Source organism: Rhinolophus sinicus, chromosome X (assembly GCF_036562045.2).
Source record: "Rhinolophus sinicus isolate RSC01 chromosome X, ASM3656204v1, whole genome shotgun sequence".
Lineage (NCBI taxonomy): Eukaryota > Metazoa > Chordata > Mammalia > Chiroptera > Rhinolophidae > Rhinolophus > Rhinolophus sinicus.
Genome location: NC_133768.1, coordinates 18,468,541 through 18,490,750, shown reverse-complemented (window position 1 = coordinate 18,490,750; position 22,210 = coordinate 18,468,541). Strand labels below are relative to the sequence as shown.

General features: G+C 41.0%; 2 protein-coding genes and 1 long non-coding RNA gene across 12 annotated transcripts in view; 2 read left to right on the top strand and 1 right to left on the bottom strand.

Moving 5' to 3' along the window:
* Window positions 1-351: 351 nt before the first annotated feature.
* SAT1 (spermidine/spermine N1-acetyltransferase 1) lies at window positions 352-3,394 on the bottom strand. Its single transcript, XM_019713799.2, has 6 exons — window positions 3,151-3,394; window positions 2,834-2,885; window positions 2,655-2,738; window positions 1,135-1,236; window positions 1,002-1,042; window positions 352-871 (listed from the first exon to the last, which is right to left on the bottom strand). Exons 1-6 carry the CDS (start codon window positions 3,214-3,216, stop codon window positions 701-703), a joined length of 516 nt encoding a protein of 171 aa, XP_019569358.1. The 5' UTR covers window positions 3,217-3,394; the 3' UTR covers window positions 352-700.
* On the top strand, window positions 1,279-1,630 carry LOC141569721 (uncharacterized). Its single transcript, XR_012493479.1, has 2 exons — window positions 1,279-1,403; window positions 1,438-1,630. It is a non-coding gene; the product is annotated as an uncharacterized LOC141569721 (long non-coding RNA).
* A 140-nt stretch (window positions 3,395-3,534) lies between the features above and the next one.
* ACOT9 (acyl-CoA thioesterase 9) overlaps window positions 3,535-22,210 on the top strand; it is a 58,360-nt gene continuing 39,684 nt past the window's right edge. For 4 of the 10 annotated variants that reach the window (XM_074324065.1, XM_074324057.1, XM_019713796.2 and 1 more), the window contains exons 1-6: window positions 3,535-3,667; window positions 3,888-3,982; window positions 4,089-4,132; window positions 6,585-6,780; window positions 12,184-12,360; window positions 14,682-14,937. The gene's annotated coding sequence lies outside the window, so the exon portion shown is untranslated. Of the gene's footprint in view, window positions 3,668-3,887; window positions 3,983-4,088; window positions 4,133-5,790; window positions 6,781-12,183; window positions 12,361-14,681; window positions 14,938-16,027; window positions 16,151-22,210 lie in introns of those variants that run through there. The other 6 variants (XM_074324063.1, XM_074324058.1, XM_074324061.1 and 3 more) reach the window with 6 other exon arrangements.

The window sequence follows — 22,210 nt, the reverse complement described above, 5'->3', positions numbered from 1 at the left end:
GTATAAAGTTTTATGTTGTTTTTGGCCATTTTTATTTTAAACTCAACAGCAAGAAAAATGTCTTAAGAAATAAAGGATTAGTAAAAAATGCTTACACCAGGCCAGCTTTTAGTGTAACAACTTAAATGTGAAATATATTTCCATGCTTTTAAATAATGGTTTTATTTACACTGTGAATTTTTTTTTTACACTGTGAATTTTGATTTTCAGTCAAAACAATGTATTTGCTGACATTGAGTGTCTTCAGTATTGTCCACTGACTCCTAAGAAATGTTTGCAAGGGTTGTACAAGGGTTTCATTGATAGTGATTAAAAATAGGTTTAAAATAAAAAAAAGCTTATACCAAAGGATGAAATCAAAGGGTAGTTTATTAAAAAAAGAATCAAAACAGAAACTCTAAGTACCAGTGTGTACATTGTACACATTTAAATGACTCACAAGAATGAAGTTTTTTTTCATATACATTAAGATCACACCACCCTGTTGTTAATCAAAAGATGTTCAAGGAGAAATCTGACTCCAAACTGCATCGCCATCATAAAGAGACCACATTTCAAACATGCAACAACGCCACTGGTAATAAAGCTTTGGAATGGGTGCTCGTCCTACTATTTCACTACAAACAGGATAGAAAGCAAGATAAGTTGAGAATGTTTTCTAAAACAGAATGCAAGCTGTCATCGTGTACTCCAGCACTCCTTACTCCTCTGCTGCCATTTTTAGCAAGTACTCTTTGTCAATCTTGAAGAGTCTCCATCCCTCCTCACTGGACAGATCAGAAGCACCTCTTCTTTTGTAGAAGTTGATAGATGATTCATTCCATTCTGCTACCAAGAAGTGCATGCTGCTGCAGCGGCATTTCATGGCAACCTGTTACACACAGGGGAGAGGAAAATGCAAACTCAGTGACATTTCATCTGCTTTCCAAGACCCAGTTCTTATCATTATTAAAATAATCCAGTAACCCTTACAGACTCAGAAACCCCAAACCAAAACGTACCTGGCTTAGATTCTTCAGAATTTCTGATCCAATCCCAAAGCCTAAAAGAAAGAGAAATACCATTTAAACAGTCATTTCAAGGACTTCAAGCCCTGCTTTCTCTTTAGAGTCACCCCCCTAAACTCAACCCTACCTCTATAATCACTCATCACGAAGAAATCCTCAAGATACAAGAGTTTGCCAATCCATGGGTCATAGGTAAAATAGTACATGGCGAAACCAACAATGCTGTGTCCTGTAATAAGAATATCATGTGAGCTATGGACAAAAACAATCCATTCAAGTTGTAGCTGCAAAATCAGAAGCCTATCACAGGTTTTAAAAAATATACATGCATGTATTATAGAAATAAAGTAGCCATGAACTGGACTGTCTCCTAACTTTTAGGCCAGTGCAGTCCAGGCCACTGATGGACTATTAGGCCAGTGCAGTCCAGGCCACTGATGGACTATCTCGCTGTTCTCAAAGTATGTATTTGCAAAAAAGCACACATTACAGAGCTGGCTGACACCAGGCTAAAACTGCGGACTGACCACTCTGCAGTCCTCTGCATCTCACACTTAGGAAGCGAGAATGCTTTCATTACTTGCCAGAGCAAAACTGCTATGGTCTTAAACTAAACACACACATTATTCACATCCTATCGATATACTGGTATGTTGACTTGGGAATAAGGTTTACACGGCAGTTCAGAATAGTAAATATTTTTCGTTTAGAAACTCTGCTTCCTTAAGGCCGGGACATTAGGCCAAAAGTACAATGTTTAATTTCAGAACTTGCCTTCCAATTAAAAGACTTTCAATTTGCTCTCCCCAGTTTTTAAGCCAGAAGCAGCAGAGGTATCCCAAACCAGGTATTATGTAACATCCATATACTTCTAAAAAATACCTCATCTCTTATGTTTTCTGCTCGTTTCTTCTAGCTTGGGGAACAGACTTAAGAAAAAAACTTAAGCACCCAGCCAAACAACTTCCCCTTTTAGCTCTGTCTTCTGACCAGTCAACAGGGACCAGCAAAAAAAAAAAAAAAAAAAAAAGAAAAACTCCCTTTTATTGGGTGTTTAGAATTCCAAATGGAGGCAAAGGTTTCAAATTAAACTTTTTTGCCATTTTATAGTCCTTGGCAAACACAGGAAGCGAGTATTACAGTTTCTGATCTACCGTGTTTTAAGTGTGCGATAATAGGACCTTACCTCATTTTTATCATGATCATCTACTTTATTGTGTAAAGGATGTTTTAGTTACCTCCCCGCCCATCCATGTACACGGAAGGGCCATGTACATGGCGAAGCTAGAGACTGTAACCTGAAGATTGGGACAAATTAAAGAAAAAAATGTGATTTAACACAATTACAAAAAAGGTTACGTTAGGGTCAAACAAGAACCATTTATGAAACTGAATTACAACAAATTACATTATACCTAACTGTTCCGGTCTCCACCGCACTCCGATACTTACACTTAAACAGCTCTTTTAACCCGCCCTATTATTAAGCGCAGCACATCTATTTTTTTCCTCATTAGTTTGAACACTGGCTATTATTTCTGGCCAACTTCTAAGTAACCTTGCCCTTTGTGGTCAGTGGTTCTACACGGCAGACACTACGTTTACACAACACTAGGTCTCTGGCTTCTGGAACGGGAGGGTGGTTACCTTCTGGAGTGTGGTGCTCTTTGGGTACTTCTGCCACCAGGCAGTGGTAGAAAGGGTGCTCTCCGAAACCATCCTCTAGCAGATCTGCAAAGGGAAACAGGGAGGGGCAGACAGTGTTGGCCTCGGTGAAGGTGACAGGCACCCGCCGCTCGTCCCCCACCCCGCCACTGTTGCGTTACCTTTTTCAGTTAATATTACTTGTTCTTCCATGTATTCATATTTAGCCAGTTCCTGGGGCGATGCACATAGGAGAAAGGGAGAAAAGCATAACTAAGTGAGGCCCCGACCCGGCCAGCCCAGAGGGAACAGAGTGGGTGGGGGTGCGTGGTGATTAGTTCCCGGAGTCCCGCCCTGAGAGGCGCGGCGCAGCGCGGCCGGGGCTGGGGGAGGCGGGCGGAAGAGAAAACCTGCGGCGAGGCGCGAGGCGGGCTCGGCCGGAAACGGAGCCGCCTCCCACCCGCACCTCGCCCCAGGAGAAGCCTGGGCTTCCCGCTACCTTGATCAGCCGCAGGATGTCACTGCAGTCGGCAGCGGTAGCCGGGCGGATTACGAAGTTAGCCATTTTCGTCTTTTGCTTTTCTTCCCTTTGCGGACCAGGCCCCTGTATTTGAACAGCAGGAGAAGGTGGTTCTTCATTCGTCTCCCGGGAGCGTCCTGTCCTCAGTCAGGCTGGCACCATGACCCGGGGAACCTCGGTGAGCAACAGAAAAACTTCCGCGGACTGCAACTGGAACTGCGTGTTTGAGCCGCTGCGGAGCTCCGCTTTTTAGCACGAAGCGCCGCCCCGGGCCGTGAGGCGGTGGCACCTCGTCCAATGGGGCCGCGACCAGTTCCCCCCTCTTCCGGGCGCCGCCCTGTCTTCCAGAGCCTGTGAACCCGGGAGGTACGGGCGGGGTCGGCGAGACAAGCGCCAGTTTTGTAGCGGCGCCCTCTAGCGGCTTCTCGAGGAAGGAGCCTTTCCGGAAGCGTGACCTTGGAGCCTAGGCGTCCCTGGTCACTTTTGCAAAAGGAAGGTGCTTTGCCTTTGTGGCCCCCGACCGGTGACTGTGCTGTTTCCTTCTTGTCCAGTCGGGGAAAGAATCTCAGGAGACCTGGCGTTGGGCAATGGGGTTCTAAAAGTGTGGTCTGGGGGAACCTTTTGGGGTTCCAATATCCTTATAAGGAGTCTGTGTCAAAACTATAGTTTCGTAACGATAGTAAGATGTCATTTGCCTTTTTCAATCTCGTTGGAAGGAATTTTCCAGACGAGACCGGAAGTGTGATGACGTCATTGCTCAGATGACTAAGGGAATGGGTGTATATTTTTGTGTCTTCTAGAGTTTCTTAAGGTAAGCTATTAGATTTCTCAACAATTTTTTTCTCCTATGCAGTACTTGTAATTTTTAGAGTTAACAGAATGTTTTCCTTTATACTTTTTTTCGTTCTTACTCTTAGTTAAATCTCTGACTTCACTTGTGGAAGAAACACTCCTGCCTGAGGTACACTCTTCATAATTTCTTTTAGTGAAGCTCTGCCTTTGTAAAATTTTCTGTTTTGTTTGTCTAAATGTCTTTTTTAAAGTTTTAAAAAATTTGTTTTCAGTTAGTTGACATTAAATATTATTTTCTATTAGTTTCAAGTGTACAGCATGTGGTTAGACATTTGTATAATTTTTTCAGTGATTCCCTCAATTAGTCTAATACCCGTCTGGCACTATATATAGTTGTTGCAGTATTATTGACTATATTCGCTGTGCTGTACTTCACATCCCTGTGACTATTTTGTAACTACCAAATTGTATTTCTTAATCCCTTCACCTTTTTTATCCTAAATACAGAGGGTGCCAAAAAATGTATACACATTTTAAAATGGAAAAAACTGTATTAAAATTGTAATACTCAATATATACCAATAACAAAAGATGAATACGTCATGTGTATACACTTTTTTGGCACCCCTGGTATGTCTAATTCATCTCAAAATTCTTTTTTTTTCTGTAGTGATTTGTTTTTTTTAAACTTTTTTTTATTAGTTTCAGGTGTACAAAACAATTTAATAGACATTTATTATTTATATCCCTCAAACAGTGATAATCCCCTTTCCCCATCTACTACCCCTCTGACACATCTCAAAATTCTTGATTTGTTTCATTGCTTATTGAATTTGAGGTTGGAAGTTATTTTCTTTCAGCATATTGATGATATCTGACTATCTTCTGACTTCCATTGCTTTTAAAAGTTGTTGTAACCCCTACTTGCTCCATCTTCTGTGCTGTTTTTTTCCCTTTAGAAAATTTTTATTTTAAAGTAATTATAAATTTACAGGATGCACAATGACATCGTTTCTCTGGTGACTAAAGGAATTTGTGCCTGTGTATTGTTTTCTAGAATTTTCTAAGGTTAAGTTTTTTTGGATTCTTCAGTAATTCTTAAATGTCCTGAGAGCAAAATGTTTGAGAATAGTTGGATTAGAGTATAGCTATTCCTGGATTGTATCCACTGGCACAAGTATTCAAGCCTCTTACAGATAGAGGTTTTCTTCTACAACCCACCTTCCCAGACAGACCCTCCTCCGGAGGGGTCTGCTTTGGCTGCCCTGCCTGGGTTTCCCAGATGAGTCAAAGAGAAAGCATAAAAGGGGCCTGCAGTGTTCTCAGTCTGTAGAATGAGAGGTTGAACTATCACCACGTGACCCCCATTCCCAAATATTACAAGTGATTCTCTGCCTTTGCTAGGAACATCCTATATGTAGAAAAGAAAGCAAAAGTAGGTTTTCTGTTACTCTTCTCACCCTCTGGGGATGTCATGCATAGTGAGTCACCGTGGGAGTTTATGGAATGTCTTTCTCAAAGATCTTTAAAAAGAGTGTTGATTCTCAATTGTCTAAACTATTGCAGGTGGTGTCTTTCCTGACACCATGACACATGGATGACCAATCATAGGCCACTGCTTTGGTCTAATGCAGGAGGACTTAGGAGAGCTTGTTACAAATTGACTGACAACCACAAATTAAACTTCCATGACTAAGCTCTAATGATAGCTGCCTAGTTGAAGCAAGAACAAGGCCATTTTCAATTTGGGTTGCTTAGTGTTTTAGAGTAATGATTGTTTCTTTAAAATGCATGATATATTTTTTTCTATTTATTCTGTTTTTCCAGTTTAAGCTTTATGCTCTTATGCTTTACTTTGCCCTCATGACAAGAATAGCCTGTTCTGAAAAACAGATGGCCAAAGAAAAGCTCATTATGATCGTGTTTGTGCACGTGTAAAAGCTCGGAATCCTAAGAAATTTGAATTTTCTTCATGGCAGTGAAGCGCTAGGCTTTTCCATTGTCATAAACAGATACAAGGGATGACCAAAATTATCCTCTCGATACTAGAATATATATATTTAAAACTGCATAAAAAGGGGATTAACTGCCCAGCATTTGGAAAACTTACTTGGTTAATGAGTCAACAAATCAACAATTATTTATTGAATCTTGTGCTTAGGGGTTATAAAGGAAGGCTAAGTTTTGAAACCAGCTCTCAGGGTACACAGTTTACTTTTAGAGATTTATGTGTAGTTTTATACAACAGAATTTCATAAAGAATTCCAATAACTGAGGAGGTCTGAATAGGGGGAGAGTAGGAGGAAGGGAAATGCCAAGGCACTGCCCTGGGTGTTTTACATTCATTGTTTCTTTTCATCCTTAAAACTGTTATGAAATAGGTAATGTTAGCTCCATCTTTAGAACTGAGAAAACCAGAAGCTTAGAGGGGTCACAAAATTACCAAAGCTAGGAAGTGGTAGAGCTGGGGAAGAAGGAAGTCTGTTGATTTCCATGCCAAAGTAAAGATGCCCAACATGCCTATTATGGCAGTTGTCCTATTTATTTTTTGACTTATTAAAGTAATGCATACTGATGAAGAGAATTAGAAAAGTGCAGAAACATAATACAAATATGTGCAGGGCCTCCTTAAGGGTGAAAGAGCTGATGAAGAGAAGTGTCCCGCTGACAGCCAGCACCAACTGCCAGAGGCCGTTTTGGACCATCCAACCTCAGTTGAGCTGTCGGTGACTGCAGCCATCCAAGCGATCCAAGGCAAGACCAGCAGAAGAACCACCTACTAGCGGATCCCAGCCCACATTATCAACCCACAGAATCGTGAGCCCCCAAAACTTATTTTAAGCCACTAAATTTGGGGGTGGTCTCTTACACAGCAAAGGCTAACCGAAACCTGATGCCAATCTTGGTTGTTTACACTTGGCTTCTATTCTGATTGGTTGTAGTGTCCATTCTGTCTGGTCTTCTGCTTTGTTGTACCTGTTTTATTTTATTTTATTTATTTATTTTTATTTTATTAGTTTCAGGTGCACAAGACAAAGCAAAACTTAGACATTTCTCATTTATATCCCTCACACTGTGTGAACCCCTCTCCCCCCATCCACTATCCCTCTGTGTTGTACCTGTTTTTAAATATTTTAAAAATCACCTCTGCTGTGTGTAAGTGTAATAACCAATTGGTATGGTATATCTATAATTTGTATCCTGCAGAATAGTGTATGATTGGGTCAATTTACTTAACCTTGTTAGGTCATCATTTCTTCATCTGTAAAAAGTAATAATAATGTCCTTCATATGGTTAATTGTTGTGAGGATTAAATGAGGTAATACATATAAAGTGCTCAGTACAGCACCTAGAATAATTGTTAGTGTTATTACTATTAACATTACAGTGTATTTTCCCATATCATTAAATATATTTAACTTTAAAAAAATGTAATGGCTCCTTAGAGTTCCGTTGTGTGCAATTTATTTTATCATTCTATTGTTGAAGATTTAGGTTTTTTTCCAATGATAAATAATGCTTTGATGAACATCTTTCCACCCAAGTTTTGGCCCAGGTTTCTGATTGTTTCCTTAGGTAGATTCCCGGAAGTGAAATTACTAGGTGAGTGGAGATGTAATTTTGTTCATCTGCAGCCAGAGAAACACTCCAAATTCAGGTGTAGATTTGAATGACTCTTTGGATGTGCTCACTGTAGCTTGAATTGTCTAAATTTTGATAATATTTGTGTTCCATAGGTTGTAATACTTGGGGTAGTCTAGAAGTTGGATTTTTCTCAGAGGGTGGTTTTACTACATGTGGGTGACAGCCAGTGAGATTGGTCAATAAAACCAACCAGCCCTAAGAAAACACCAGGTTCGATCTTTCTCTCTCTCTCTCTCTCTCTCTCTCTCTCTCTCTTTCCCTTCCTTCCTTCCTTCCTTCCTTCCTTCCTTCCTTCCTTCCTTCCTTCCTTCCTTCTTCCCTCCCTCCCTCCCTCCCTCCCTCCCTTCCTCCCTTCCTTCCTTTTTTATTTTTTTATTTTTTTTATTTTTAGAAATTATACTTTAGGACATGAAAAGCTGTTTCATCTTTAGGGATGGATCATCAAAAGCATAAGGCTTTTTTGTAAATGTAAAGTATTACATTACTTTAGACTGCAATTAAAAGAGGCTGGTCAGTAACATGTAACGTATCAATCAGGCCTCATTTACAAGTGATGGTACGTACCCAACTCTTGCTTAGGCCGAAGGGGAATGACAGGAAGCAGGACTTTGTACAGGTACAATCTGAAGTACGTACTGAGTGAGAGAAAAGATGAGAGCTCATAAAGGACAGCCATTTGTTTCCTAGAAGAGCATTTTCTCCTTTTTTAAAAATCACTTTCCCCCACAGCCAACAGTATTCTCCTTGGTAGGGGGCTGCCAATCAGAGCATGCCCCCCACTTGGTCAGTATTGAGACTCAAGCCAGGCCAATCCGACTCTTTTCTCATTGGCACCAAGGAAGTCCCTTTTTGCTGGCACATCTGAGGCAATGTGCCGGTCTGGGACAATGGCTTTGACCTGGCAGGGAAGACTTAGCACATTTGAGTTTTGGGCTCTGTGTAGGCACCGCTGGCATGGCTTGCATCCTCCCAGCCATGACTGCTTTGTACTTTTGACCATCTCAATCCCCTTCCCCTGCCCCCAAACACCACCTCTGCACACACTTGTAAGGAAAAAGGGAGACAAATGGTCAGAAAGTCTCATCTCACTCGCCACAGAAAGAAGTGGGGATAAGAAGCTCCGTGGCCAGAGATGGATGTTGGGGGTGGTAAATGCTATTTGGGAGCAGCAGAAATAGGGGTGATCATATTTGAATTCCCATGCATGTGCCCAGTGCTGCTCATTTCCAAAGAGCGAAAAAGTGATACAGATCAATAGACTGGGGCAGAGACATTCCCCTGTTGCGACAGTCATCCCAAGCCACCCCTGTCTATTTATAGGATGAAATCTATTTGCTATGCTAGCCTAAATCTATCCCAGGCTGTTACAATTTCACTCCACTGGGGCTCTTACTGAGGATCATAAAAAATTACGGTGTAGAGACCACAGAGACCCCTTTGGTTGAAGTTTAAGAGATGTGATTGTGTCTCTTTTCTTCCTGTCTAATGCTCTGTGGAGGGAGGTCCGCTCATTGGCAGTTGTACTGAATCTGCAGAGATTGCCCCCTGGAGGCCGTATGTAGAGAGGCTGAGTGGCTTTTAGGCAAAGACGGGGAATATTCCAAGGCTGTGAATGTTTATGACTTAAGATTGGTTTTGTTGGTCTTCACCTTGATCACTTTTTATTTCAAGGTTCCAAAATAGCAAGGCAGTTATTTGACAGCAAGTTGTCTTATACCACCCTCTTGTATTAATTATCTATTGCCACATAAATTACCAAATTTAGTGGCTTAATTTCTACACATCTATGACTACAGTTTCTGTCGGTCGGGAATCCGGGCGTGGCTTAGCTGGGTCCTCTGCTCAAGGCGTCAGCCGGGCTGCGTTTTCACGTGGGAGTGTGACCAAGGAAGAATCCACTTGCAAGCTCAAGTTGTTGGCGTTGGCAAAATTCATTTCTTTGACTGACTTCCTTGAATTCATTTCATTGCCTTGGCTTCTTGCTGTTGGTTAAGGCCACTCATCATTTCTAAGAAGCTGCCTGCAGTTCCTTGTCACCTGGGCTTATGCAATGTGGCTGTTTAGTTCATCAAGCCAGCATGGAGAGTAGTCTGCTAGCAAGACAGTCTTTTATTGTGAAAACCCCACATAACAAAATTTACCATCTTAACTATTTTTAAGTGTACAGTACAGTAGTGTTAACTATATGCATATTATTGTGTAATAGATCCCTAGAACTTTTTCATCTTGCAAAACTGAAACTATATACCGGGGGTGCCACAAAAAATGGTCAGCGTTGCTCAAGCAGTAGTTCGCCGTCATCAGAAGTGTTTGGACACTGGTGGTAACCACTTTGAGCACGTCTTGTAATTGCACAAGTCAAACGTGACTTGTAATCATCTTTTGTTATCGGTATATATTGAGTATTACAATTAATACAGTTTTTACCTTTCTTGAAATGTGTATACATTTTTTGGGCATCCTCTGTATATGCATTGAATAACTCCCCACTCTCCCCTCCCCCAGCCCCTAGTAACCACCATTGTACTTTCTGTCTCTATGTGTTTGACTTTGTACTTTAGATACCTCATATAAGTGGAATCAAGTATCTTTTTGTGACTGGCTTATTTCACTTAGCATAATGTCCTTAATATTTATCCATGTTATAGTCTATGACATGCATTTCCCTCTTCAAAGCTGAATAATATTCCTGTGTGTGTGTGTGTGTGTGTGTGTGTGTGTGTGTGTGTGTGTCTGTGTGTCTGTGTGTATGTATGTATGGACCACATTTCTTTATCCATTCATCCATGGATGGACATTTAGGTTGCTTCTACCTTTCGGCTATTACGAATAATGGTGTAATGAACATAGGAGTGCAAATATCTCTTCAAGATCCTGTTTTCAATTCTTTTGGATAAATACTCAGAAGTGGAATTGCTGACCATATGGTAGTTCTATTTTTCATTTTTTTCTGCCTCCCCACACTCCGGTTCAAGCTGCTGTTTCTCAGTCTAGTTGTGTAGGACACAGCTCCCTGGCCCTTGCTGGTATTATGAGCCTTGTGCTCCCCCCAGTCGCCAGTCATCGGTCGGCCACTCACAGCAGCTCACGGCAGCTCTCGCTGGCTGCCGGCCGCTCATGGCAGCACACAGCGCCCACAGCAGCTCACGCCAACCTCCGGCTGCTCACGGCAGCCCAGCTCCAGGGAGAGCTGTTGTTCACAATCTTAGCTGTAGAGGGCGTAGCTCACTGGCCCATGTGGGAATCAAAATGGTGGCCTTTGGCGTTAGGAGCACGGCGCTCCAACCACCTGAGCCACTGGGCCGGACGTATTTTTAATTTTTTGAGGCACCTCCATACTGTTTTCCATAGTGGCTGCACCAATTTACATTCCTACCAGTAGTGCACGAGGGTTCTCTTTTCTCCACATCTGCACCACAACTTTTTATTTTCTGGTGTGTTTGTTGGTTTTGTTTTTGGATAGTGGTCATCCTAATATGTGTGAGGTGGTATCTCATTGTGGTTTTGATTTGCATTTCTCTGATGATGAGTGATGTGGAGCACTGTGTTGGCCATCTGTATGTCTTTGGAGAAATGTGTATTCAAGTCCTCTGCCCATTTTAAAACCAGGTTATGTTGTTGTTGAGATGTAGGAGTTCTTTCTATATTCTGGATATTAATCTCATCAGATATGTAATTTGCAAATATTTCTCCCATTCCATAGGTTGCCTTTTCACTCTGTTGATTGTTTCCTTTGATATGCAAAAGGTTTTAAATTTGATGTAGTCACATTTGTCTATTTTTTCCTTTTGTTGCCTGGTAAGAGAAAGTTTTGCATCATGTAAGATAATCATGGGAGTGACACTCTGCCACCTTCAGCCTATTCTGTTGGTTAAAAGCAAGTCACACACAGGTCCTGCCCACAATCGAGTGGAGAGGATCACACAAAGGCATAAACATCAGGAGGCAGGATTGTGGGGGCCACCTTGGAGTCTGCCTGCATTTAAAGGGCAGTAAAAACCTGCTGCTTATTCAACCTTTAACAAACCCTTATTAAGGTCTGTTTCCTGCCAAGAATTGTGCTTGGGGAATGCTGACATAAATATGGTGTTGTCCCTGCCCTCCTGGGACTTACTGTTCAACATTACAGGCCCTTGTGGTTCTTGTCATGATCGGAAGGGACCCAGCCTCCTGGAGAAAAAGGACAGGAAGAATCAGAACTGAGAGGTAGATACAGTTTGACCCATTCAATGTGACCTGCCTCCTCCAGGCAGCCCTCCCTCTCTCCCCTTCTGAAGTCATGTGCAAAGGGAAGACTCAGCTCATGGAACAAGGTTTAACTTCTCATAAATATGTAGGAAATCTGCAAAGCGCAATCAGCCATCCTTAGGCCTCTTAAAATATCAGCCCTTTGAATCTGAGTATGGTGGTTCCTCAATAAGAAGATCATAGGAAGTAATTGCCTGTTAGTGCACCAAGTATAGGACACCCCCTTTTTTCCCTGTGGCCTTTGGGTACGACAATATATTTTAAAGTTCAGAATCCAGCTTCTCATTCTTTGTACCATTCATAAATTGGCAATTAAATGTTAACAGTGAATCCAGGAAAATAGAGGATACTTCAAAGAAGGAATTGCAGGGGAGTGAACTCCCTCCAGCAGCCTCCGTGTGACCCGAGGAACAAGGAACAGTTCTGGCCCTGGTGGGAGCGGATGTTGGGTGTATTCTGCTGGAGACAACCTGAGAGCTCATTCTGGAGGTGGAGGATATGGGGTGAGTCATTCCTTTTGGGTCCATGATGGAGGTGGGAGAAGGGTACATGAAGATCACAGGACTGAGAGAACTGTAATAAATTTTAAGGTCTCCTTGAAAGATTACAGGAGAGGAGGAAGGGAGATGTGCAACTAGCATTTCTTAGTGCCTGCTACATGTGGCATGCCTTGCTTTTTTTTATATTTTGGCATTTTACAGATGTGATTTCATTTAGTCTTAATTACTATGTATTATTACTTATTTTTTTACATGTGTGCTGCTGTGTCATCTAGATTCTTTTAAATTGAAAAGATATTTGTTATAATACTACAGAGAGGGTTAATTATACGTTTCCATTCCAGAGCTACAGGGAAAATCGGGAATGAAGTCAGCCATTTAAATAAAACTGGCCTGGATGAATATAACCTGGAAGAATAAGTTTTTTTTTTCTTCAAAGCCCTCCAATCTCTATTGTTGAGGTCTCTGTCTTCTTAGAAGCATAGAATGTTAGTGTTTCTTTACTAGTCCAAATCCCTCATCTAATAGCTAAGAAAACTGAAGCCCAGAGAGGGTAATGTGGTTGTCCAAGGTCACACAGCTAGAGTTAGAAATACAACTGAGGTCTCCTGTCTCTTAGGCAAAAGATCTTTTATTACACCAGTGTGTAATTATCACCCTCATAGATCTTCTGGCAAAACCGGAAAAATTTAAATGTCATTGTATCAAATACTGTCCTAAGGCTGGAGCTTAGGCAAGCAAAATAAAAACTGTAAACATTCAATACATTTGGTCCCTTTCTCACAAATTAAGTTTTTCTAGAACATGCCTTGTTTTAGTTATAACAAAGAATGCTTGCTCTTGGCAGTTCCAGTCTACCCAATTTCTTCCTCTTCCTAAGCATTTCTTTTCTGCCTTGCACACTTGCCCCCATCCCAAGGATGGGACTTGGCAGTATGGATCAAGAATGCCTACAGCCTGAGACAAGTAAACAATCAACTTTCTAGGGGATCCCTGCCACCCTACGAGGCTGCAGGGAGCTTCCCCCATCCAGACTGCTTCACAGGAGAATTCCAGAGGCCATAGGCCTTTCTGCTCATGGAGGATTCTTTTCTGGACACCTAGTCATTGAACCTGGGACATCACGATACCATCCTTCTTTCTGAGATGAGTGCTATCCAAGTACTTTGAAAATGTTCCACAGCTCTTCATTTATGTTCTACCCTCAAGAGATAGCATACACACTCATCATCTGACAGGAAGAATGGGTTTTCCCATCCAAACAAATGACTTAGAGAATGCCAGTGTGTTAGCCTGAAGCCATAGGGTAGTTGACTCAGTAATTACTTTTTGGAAAGTGGAGCTGAGTGCACTTGTGTGGCAGCAAAAGCAGGGATTTTTTGAGGCCAGGCAAATCCCAGCACTGCCAGTTATCAGCTGTGTGATTTTGGCAAAGTTCTTAAATCTCAGTGTGCTTATCTGTAAAATGGAGTTAACAGTTTCCTCCTCTTAGGGTTATGAATATTAAATACTGTTGTAAAGCCCTTTGTAGAGTAGGTACCCTCTAAATGTTTATTCCTTTTTGTCTACCTGATAATATAAGGATTATAACAATTTTTGGATTAAGAAGAATAATTGTGAATAGTCCAATGGGAAGAGAGAAGGATTCCCCCTAAACCTATTTTTATCCTGCCCTACACAGGATCATTCTTTTATTCATTGACCTTTGTCATGAAGCTTTGACCTTTCTCAGGAATAATAAATGTGCAAAGATTGTGTTAATGTTTTCCAACCAATGAAACTTGCTTCAGTGGTCATAGAATCAGGAATCATCACATAGAGTCAGGCTGTGTAATCAGTATTGTGATGTTGCACGGTCTGCAGGCTAGACATCACGTGGACAAGGTCCAATCCAGAACACATGACTAGGACAAATTATTTACAACCCTGACTCACCTTAGAAGTGACCTGATTAACATTCAACTATAAAGCACACCTGGAGATTTTTTTTTTTTTAAAGAAGCAGGTGTAGTAAAAGGAGAAAGTGTTGAAAAGGCCGTTATACAGAACATATCAATTCACACAACTTTTCCCCCTTTTTTTGCAAGTATTTTATAGTTATACCACATAGAAGGGAAATAATACAGTTACAGTGCTTAGAATCTAGGCAGGACAGAAAATAGAGCAATTTCCCAAACTGTTTTTGCAGTACCTAGTCTCTGAAGCCATGGTTAAAAAGCTGTTCAAGAGTTGTGCATACTGGTTAAGAGCTCTTCATTTACCTTCAGCAATAAATAGCTATGAAACACAATTTTCAATTTTGTAATTGTCTTACTCACTTTCAGAATGTACCAAACTCATTGAAAACTATAAACCATAATATCCAAGAATCCCAGTGAACCCCAAGCAGCATAAACACACAGAAGACCACCAAGGCACTGCAGAATCAAATTTCTGAAAAGCAGTGATAAAGAGAAAACCTTATGAGACCAATTACTGGTTTCTCATCAGAAACAATGCAGGGTGAAGGAAAATGATACCAGATGGACACATGAGTTTATGCAAAAGAATGAAGAGTACCAGAAAGTGGTAAATATGTGGGTAAGTATAAAAGACGTTTTTCTTGTTTTTAATGTCTTTACAATATAATTAACTTTAAAGTGAGAATAATACCAGTATATTATGGGATTTATAAATTTGTTGAACTAGAGTGCATGAGCACAACAGCACAAAGAATGGGGGATATGGGATGGAAGTATATTGTTAGAAGATTCTTGCATTACTTGTTAAATGGTATAATGTTTCAAGGTACACTGTGGTAAGTTAAAGGTGCATATTGTAAAGCTTAGAGCAACCACTAAAAAAAGTCAAACAGGTATAGCTACTAATAAGTCAATAGAGGAGATGAAATGGACTCATAAAAAATAATCCAAGGAAAGACAGGAAAAGAGGAAAAAGGAACAAAACAAAGATGGGACAAACAGAATTGTAGGACTACTGTTGTTTCTGATGTATCTATCAGGAAAGGAATCACCAAGGGAAAAACCTAAAACATCTTGTATTTCCCCCCAAAATTGAAATGAGATAAAGAATAAGGAAACATGATATCCAGACTCCCCTCCCGCAAATGGAATTTAATATCTTTAGTTGATGATAATGTCACCTCCATTCTGATTCATTCAGCATTGATACCAGTTGTTTATCAAGAGAAAGGGATTATTTTGGTACAGAAATGCTCACAACCTGGCATGACTTGGAAGAATTGAAAAGAGGTAACAGATCAGGCAAAGGTGTGTTGGGAAAGGAGACCTGAGGAAGTGCTGTCACAATTAGGGTGGTTGCATGATTTGAGTAGTGCGATTAGAAATGAATGACGTTAGGATAGCCTCTGAAAGTGAAACTGAAAATCAAGCAGAGATATTCAAACTGTATACCGGACCAGTTAATATTTGAAAATACACTGACTGGATGCATTAACATATTTAAAGAGAGAAGGTATATCTTATAACAAATGTGATCATTGTATCTGTTAGGAATGCTTTTGACTACAGCTAACAGAATACCCTACTTCCAGTAGCTTAAGCCACAAAAATTACAAAACCTCAGTGGAAGCCTGGAGGTAGCCATTTGCAGGGCAGTTCAGCAATTATGTTATCAAGGACCTGGACTTTTCTTGCTTTTTTTTGTTAAGGACCTGGACTTGTAAAACCCTCCCACCCTGCCAGCCATCCTCCACTCATCTCACAAACATAGCAGGGCTGCGATAGCTCCAAGCATCATGTCTTCTCATCAGCATCCCAAGCAGGGAGGAAAGGTCAGGAGCAAAGTCTTTCTTTCCTAATGAGGCTCTGTCTTTTTATCTGGGAAGCAACGTCTTTCCCAGAATACTCCAGAAGTCTTCCCTTTATGTCTTGAGTCACACTAAAGTTGTCTCCTAGGATCAGTCCCGGAAGTATAGAAAAAGAAGAATCGCAGAGGCCAAAATTGGCACTGCTCAATCCGGCCCTGTACTGGAACAAGAATAGCCTGATGCAAGAACTCCAGTAGCTGACTCTTGAAATGGGTCTTTGCATGTTGTGAAGATGGATACAACAGTCCCTCCTTATTTAACATTTATTTAAAATCTCATTTACTGAGTAGATTTTTATTGTTTCAGGTGTTGTAGTCTCTGCAGTAATTATGGCAGTGGAAAACCGGACAAAAATCTTTGTCCTTATGGTGCCCTCTAGTGACCGTATCTTACCTGAATGCAAGTGACTCTATGCTCATCAGTACATTTTCTGACAACAATGCGTTTCTCATGGCCCCCAAGCAGCCCCACATCTCATTCTGAGTTAAGAAGTTGATATTCTTATTTCATTTATCAGTGCCTTGGTTGATGTGAGTCCTGCTAGGGACACAGATTCACTTTTAGTGAAGTGACAGATAAGATTTCTTAGGGCACTGTGGGAGACACAGAGCCACACAGCATTCTCCAGGTAATACCCCAAGAGTGCATGTTTTCCTTCTTTGGAATGTTTAAACTTACTCATTTGTTGAAAGGGACACAAGAAGGAAATACAAAATTGTAAGCATTTAACTATCCGGAAAAAGGAGTACTGACCTTGAAACCCTGTGATTTGTGCAGTTATTATGAGTTAATTGGATTAAAGTTCATCCTCAGAGGATTCAAGGTTAAACAAATTTTCCTAGTATTGATGGACATTCAGATTGCTTCCTTTCCTTTTTCCTGCCATTTCAAATAATGCTGTTATGAACATTCCTGTATATGTCCTTGAGTACAGGAGCAGTAATTTATACGGTATTTGCCTACAACTGGAATGCTGGGTCAAAGGGTATTTGCATGTTCAACTTCATGAAATAGAGCCAAATGGCTCTCCAAAGTGATTATGCCAATTCACAACTCCGACGAGCAGTGAATGACAATTCTCAATGTTACCTGTCCCCAACAACAGTTGGTATTTTCAGACTTTTTGTTTTTTGCTTATCTCGTGGGTATGACATAGTATCTTATTGTGGTTTGAATTTGATTAATATGATGTTGACCTTTTTATATGTTTATTGGTCACGCATTTTTCTTTTTTAAAAAAATTTTTATTGGGAAATATTGGGGAACAGTGTGTTTTTCTAAGACCCATCAGCTCCAAGTCAAGTCGTTCTTTTCTTTTTTCTTTTTTTAATGTTTCTTTTTTTTAAAATTTATTGGGGTGACAATTGTTAGTAAAATTACATAGATTTCAGGTGTACAATTCTGTATTACATCATCTATAAATCCCATTGTGTGTTCACCACCCAGAGTCAGTTCTCCTTCCATCACCATATATTTGATCCCCCTTACCCTCATCTCCCACTCCCCACCCCCCTTACCCTCTGGTAACCACTAAACTATTGTCTGTGTCTATGAGTTTTTGTTTCTCATTTGTTTGTCTTGTTCTTTTGTTGTTTTTGGTTTATATACCACATATCAGTGAAATCACATGGTTCTCTGCTTTTTCTGTCTGACTTATTTTACTTATCTTTATACTCTCAAGATCTATCCATGTTGTCACAAATGTTCCTATATCATCTTTTCTTACTGCCGAATAGTATCCCATTGTGTATATATAGCACAACTTCTTTATCCATTCATGTATCGAAGGACATTTTGGTGGTTTCCATGTCTTGGCCACCGTAAACAGAGCTACAATGAACATTGGAGCACACGTGTCTTTATGTATAAATGTTTTCAGATTTTTTTGGGTAGATACCCAGGAGAGGGATTGCTGGGTCATATGGTAATTCTATTCGTAATTTTTTGAGGAACCTCCACATTGCTTTCCATAGAGGCTGCACCAGTCTGCATTCCCACCAACAGTGTACGAGAGTTCCTTTTTCTCCACAGCCTCTCCAACACTTGTTACTATTTGTCTTGTTGATGATAGCCGTTCTGACTGGGGTGAGGTGATATCTCATTGTGGTTTTTATTTGCATTTCTCTGATGATTAGTGATGTTGAGCATTTTTTCATATGTCTATTTGCCATTCGTATGTCCTCTTTGGAGAAATGTCTCTTCAAGTCCTCTGCCCATTTTTCAATTGGGTTGTTTGTTTTTTTGTTGTTGAGTTGCATGAGTTCCTTGTATATTCTGGATATTAGGCCCTTATCGGAGGCACTGTTTGCAAAAATCTTCTCCCATTCAGTTGGTTGCCTCTTTATTTTGTCGATGGTTTCTTTTGCTGTGCAGAAGCTTTTAAGTTTCATATAGTCCCATTCATTTATTTTAGCTTTTACTTCCATTGCCTTTGGAGTCAAATTCATAAAATGCTCTTTGAACCCAAGGTCCATAAGTTTAGTACCTATGTTTTCTTCTATGCAGTTTATTGTGTCAGGTCTTATGCTTAAGTCTTTGATCCATTTTGAATTAATTTTGGTACATGGTGACAGATAGCAGTCCAGTTTCATTCTTTTGCACATGGCTATCCAATTCTCCCAGCACCATTTATTGAAGAGGCTGTCTTTCCTCCATTGTATGTTTTTAGCTTCCTTGTCAATAATTATCTGTCCATATTTATAAGGTTTTACTTCTGGGTTCTCAATTCTATTCCCTTGGTCTATGTGTCTGTTTTTCTGCCAATACCATGCTGTTTTGATTATTGTTGCCCTGTAGTACAAGCTAAAGTCAGGGGATGTGATACCTCTAGTATTGTTCTTTTTTGCTTTGGCTATTCGGGGTCTTTTGTGGTTCCAAACAAATCTGATGATTTTTTGTTCTATTTGTTTAAAAAATGCCATTGGGATTTTGATGGGGATTGCATTAAATCTGTATATTGCTTTGGGTAATATGGCCATTTTAACTATGTTGATTCTTCCAATCCATGAGCACGGAATGTCTTTCCATTTCTTTGTGTCTTCTTCAATTTCTTTCAAAAATGTCTTATAGTTTTCAGCATATAGGTCCTTCACATCCTTGGTTAAGTTTATTCCTAGGTATTTTATTCTTTTTGCTGCAATTGCAAAAGGAATTGTTTTTTGTATTTCTTTTTCTGAGATTTCATTGTTAGTATATAGGAAGGCAATGGACTTTTGTACATTGATTTTGTAGCCAGCAACTTTACTGTATTCATTGATTGTTTCTAATAGCTTTTTGGTGGAGTCTTTAGGGTTTTCTATATATAGCATCATGTCATCTGCAAAGAGTGATAATTTAACTTCTTCATTCCCAATTTGGATGCCTTTTATTTCTTTCTCTTGCCTGATTGCTCTGGCAAGGACTTCCAACACTATGTTGAAAAGCAGAGGTGATAGGGGACAGCCCTGTCATGTTCCTGAACGTAGAGCAAAGGGCTTCAGTTTTTCACCATTAATTATGAGATTAGCAGAGGGCTTGTCATATATGGCCTTTATTATGTTAAGGTATTTTCCTTCTATACCTATTTTATTAAGTGTTTTAATCATAAATGGATGTTGTATCTTGTCAAATGCTTTTTCTGCATCAATTGATATAATCATATGATTTTTGTCCTTTATTTTGTTTATGTGATGTATCACATTGATGGATTTGCGTATGTTGAACCATCCTTGTGCCCCGGGGATGAACCCCACTTGGTCGTGATGAATAATCTTTTTAATGCATTGTTGTATTCGATTTGCTAGAATTTTGTTTAGGATTTTTGCATCTGTATTCATCAGAAATATTGGTCTGTAGTTTTCTTTTTTTGTGTTGTCCTTACCAGGTTTTGGTATCAGGGTAATGTTGGCCTCATAAAATGAGTTAGGGAGTACTGTCTCTTCTTCAATTTTTTGGAAGAGCTTGAGCTTGATTTATTATTTCTCTTCCTAGACATCTACAGGAGTGGCTTCTGCAACAGGTTAATAGGAAGAGGTCTTTCTTTTGTTTTCCAGTACTTGTTGGTAGAATGTTTTATTTTCTCTCAGACCGCAGCCTTTTTTTTCTCTCTTACACGGTAGTGCTATGTTTTCTCTGCACTATTCCAGCTTCTCACACAATGGGGGGATTTCCTGGGAGACAGGCTTCTCCTCTGTTAACACGTTGCATACGGATCACGAGAATCTTCATGAGGGATTTAAACCCCGTCGTACGCAACGTGTTAATAGTTTGCCTGGGTCACAGGGCGCAGTGTCCGTGTGGGTATGCGGAGAGGTTTTGAAGTTCCAAAGCTCTTACTGCACCAGATTCAGAGCCCGTATGTTTCACCAGTTCTGTTTACTGCTGCAGGGATCCGCCCAGACAGGTGGGGCCAGGAGCGGGGTGAGTTGTGAGAGGTGGCCCAGAGCAATGGCGGCGACCACCACCACAGCCAGTCCTGCTTCCACAGCTCCCTTCCCTTTGCCGGAACTAGTTGGGCTGCGAATCTGTGTCTGCGGTCCACAGTTCTCAGAACAGCACATATTCTGTTCGTTTGATCTGACGCTGCTACTGTTCTGTTTCTAGCACCGGGCAGGTGGGGGCGGGGCGAGCTCTGGGAGGGTAGGGAGGGGGCAACTATTCTCAGTGCCTAAGGCTCCGTTCTCTGCTCGGCAGTGCGGGCTTAAACCACCGTTTTCAGCCTTCTTCCCTCAGTCTTTTCTCCGAGGTCTCTGCCGTGAGCGTTGGGTTCAGCCGTGTTATATGCTGCCCCCTCAGCCCTGTGGGCTATAAGCGGAGCCCTAGCAGTCCGAGTGCTTCCCTCTCCCGCAGCTGCAGCAGTTCCGGGAAGCAGCGAGCTCGGAGCACTGAGCTAGGTCTGCGTCCTGCGCCCGTGTGGCCCCGTCTCCGCACTTCTCCGTTCTCCCCGGCTCGCGCGATTCACTGACGTTTAGGTGAATTCAGTAGTGGTCTCTTCGTCTTGCCTGTCTGCTGTGCAGGGAGTCCTTTGTGGAGTTACTGTTGTTCGATTAGTTGTAAATCCCAGGGGAGCTTTACAGAGGCTCACCTCACGCCGCCATTTTGATGACGTCTACCCCAAGTCGTTCTTTTCAATCTAGTTGTGGAGGGTGCAACTCACTGGCCCATGTGGGAATTGAACCAGCGACCTTGGTGTTATGAGCACTGCGCTCTAACCAACTGAGCCAACTGGCCGCCCTCATGCGTTTTTCTTCTCTTTGAATTGCCAGTGGCTTTTGTCCATTTTTGATTGGCTTCTTTACCTTTTTCTTATTCATGTGTAGTAACCCTTTTGTATAATTTATTATTCTAATTCCCCAACCTTTTTTTTTTTGTTACTTTTGTTGCAGACATGTACTAAATCTGTGGCTAAGATATTTTTCTTTGTTAATAGTGTCTTTGGGGGGTGGACGGGTGGCTCAGTTGGTTACAGCACGAGCTCTGGGCAACGGGGCTGCCAGTTCGATTCCCACATGGGCCAGTGAGCTGTGCCCTCCGCAACTAGAATGAAGTCAATGAGCTGCCGCTCAGCTCCTGGGTGGCCAGTGGGTCGGTTGGAGCGCGGGCTCTCAACCACAAGTTTGCCGGTTCGACTCCTCAACTCCCGCAAGGGATGGTGGGCTGCGCCCCCTGCAACTAACAATGGCAACTGGACCTGGAGCTGAGCTGCGCCCTCCACAACTAAGATCGAAAGGACAACTTGAATTGGAAAAGTCCTGGAAGTACACACTGTTCCCCAATAAAGTCCTGTTACCCTTCCTCAATAAAAAAAAAAGTGTCTTTAGTCATATGGAAATTTTTCAGTTTAAAGTAGTCAAATTTATCAATCCATTTTGAACTAAGATTATGTTATTGGGTACAAGCAAGTTCAGAATTTTTATATTTTCATGGTGGATTTTTCCTGTTCTCATGTTTGTGTCTCTTTATAGTGGTTTTTAAAATTTAAAGTCCTTTTTAATGAAATAAACACGGCTAATACATTTTTATTTTTGTAAGTATTTACCTAATCTT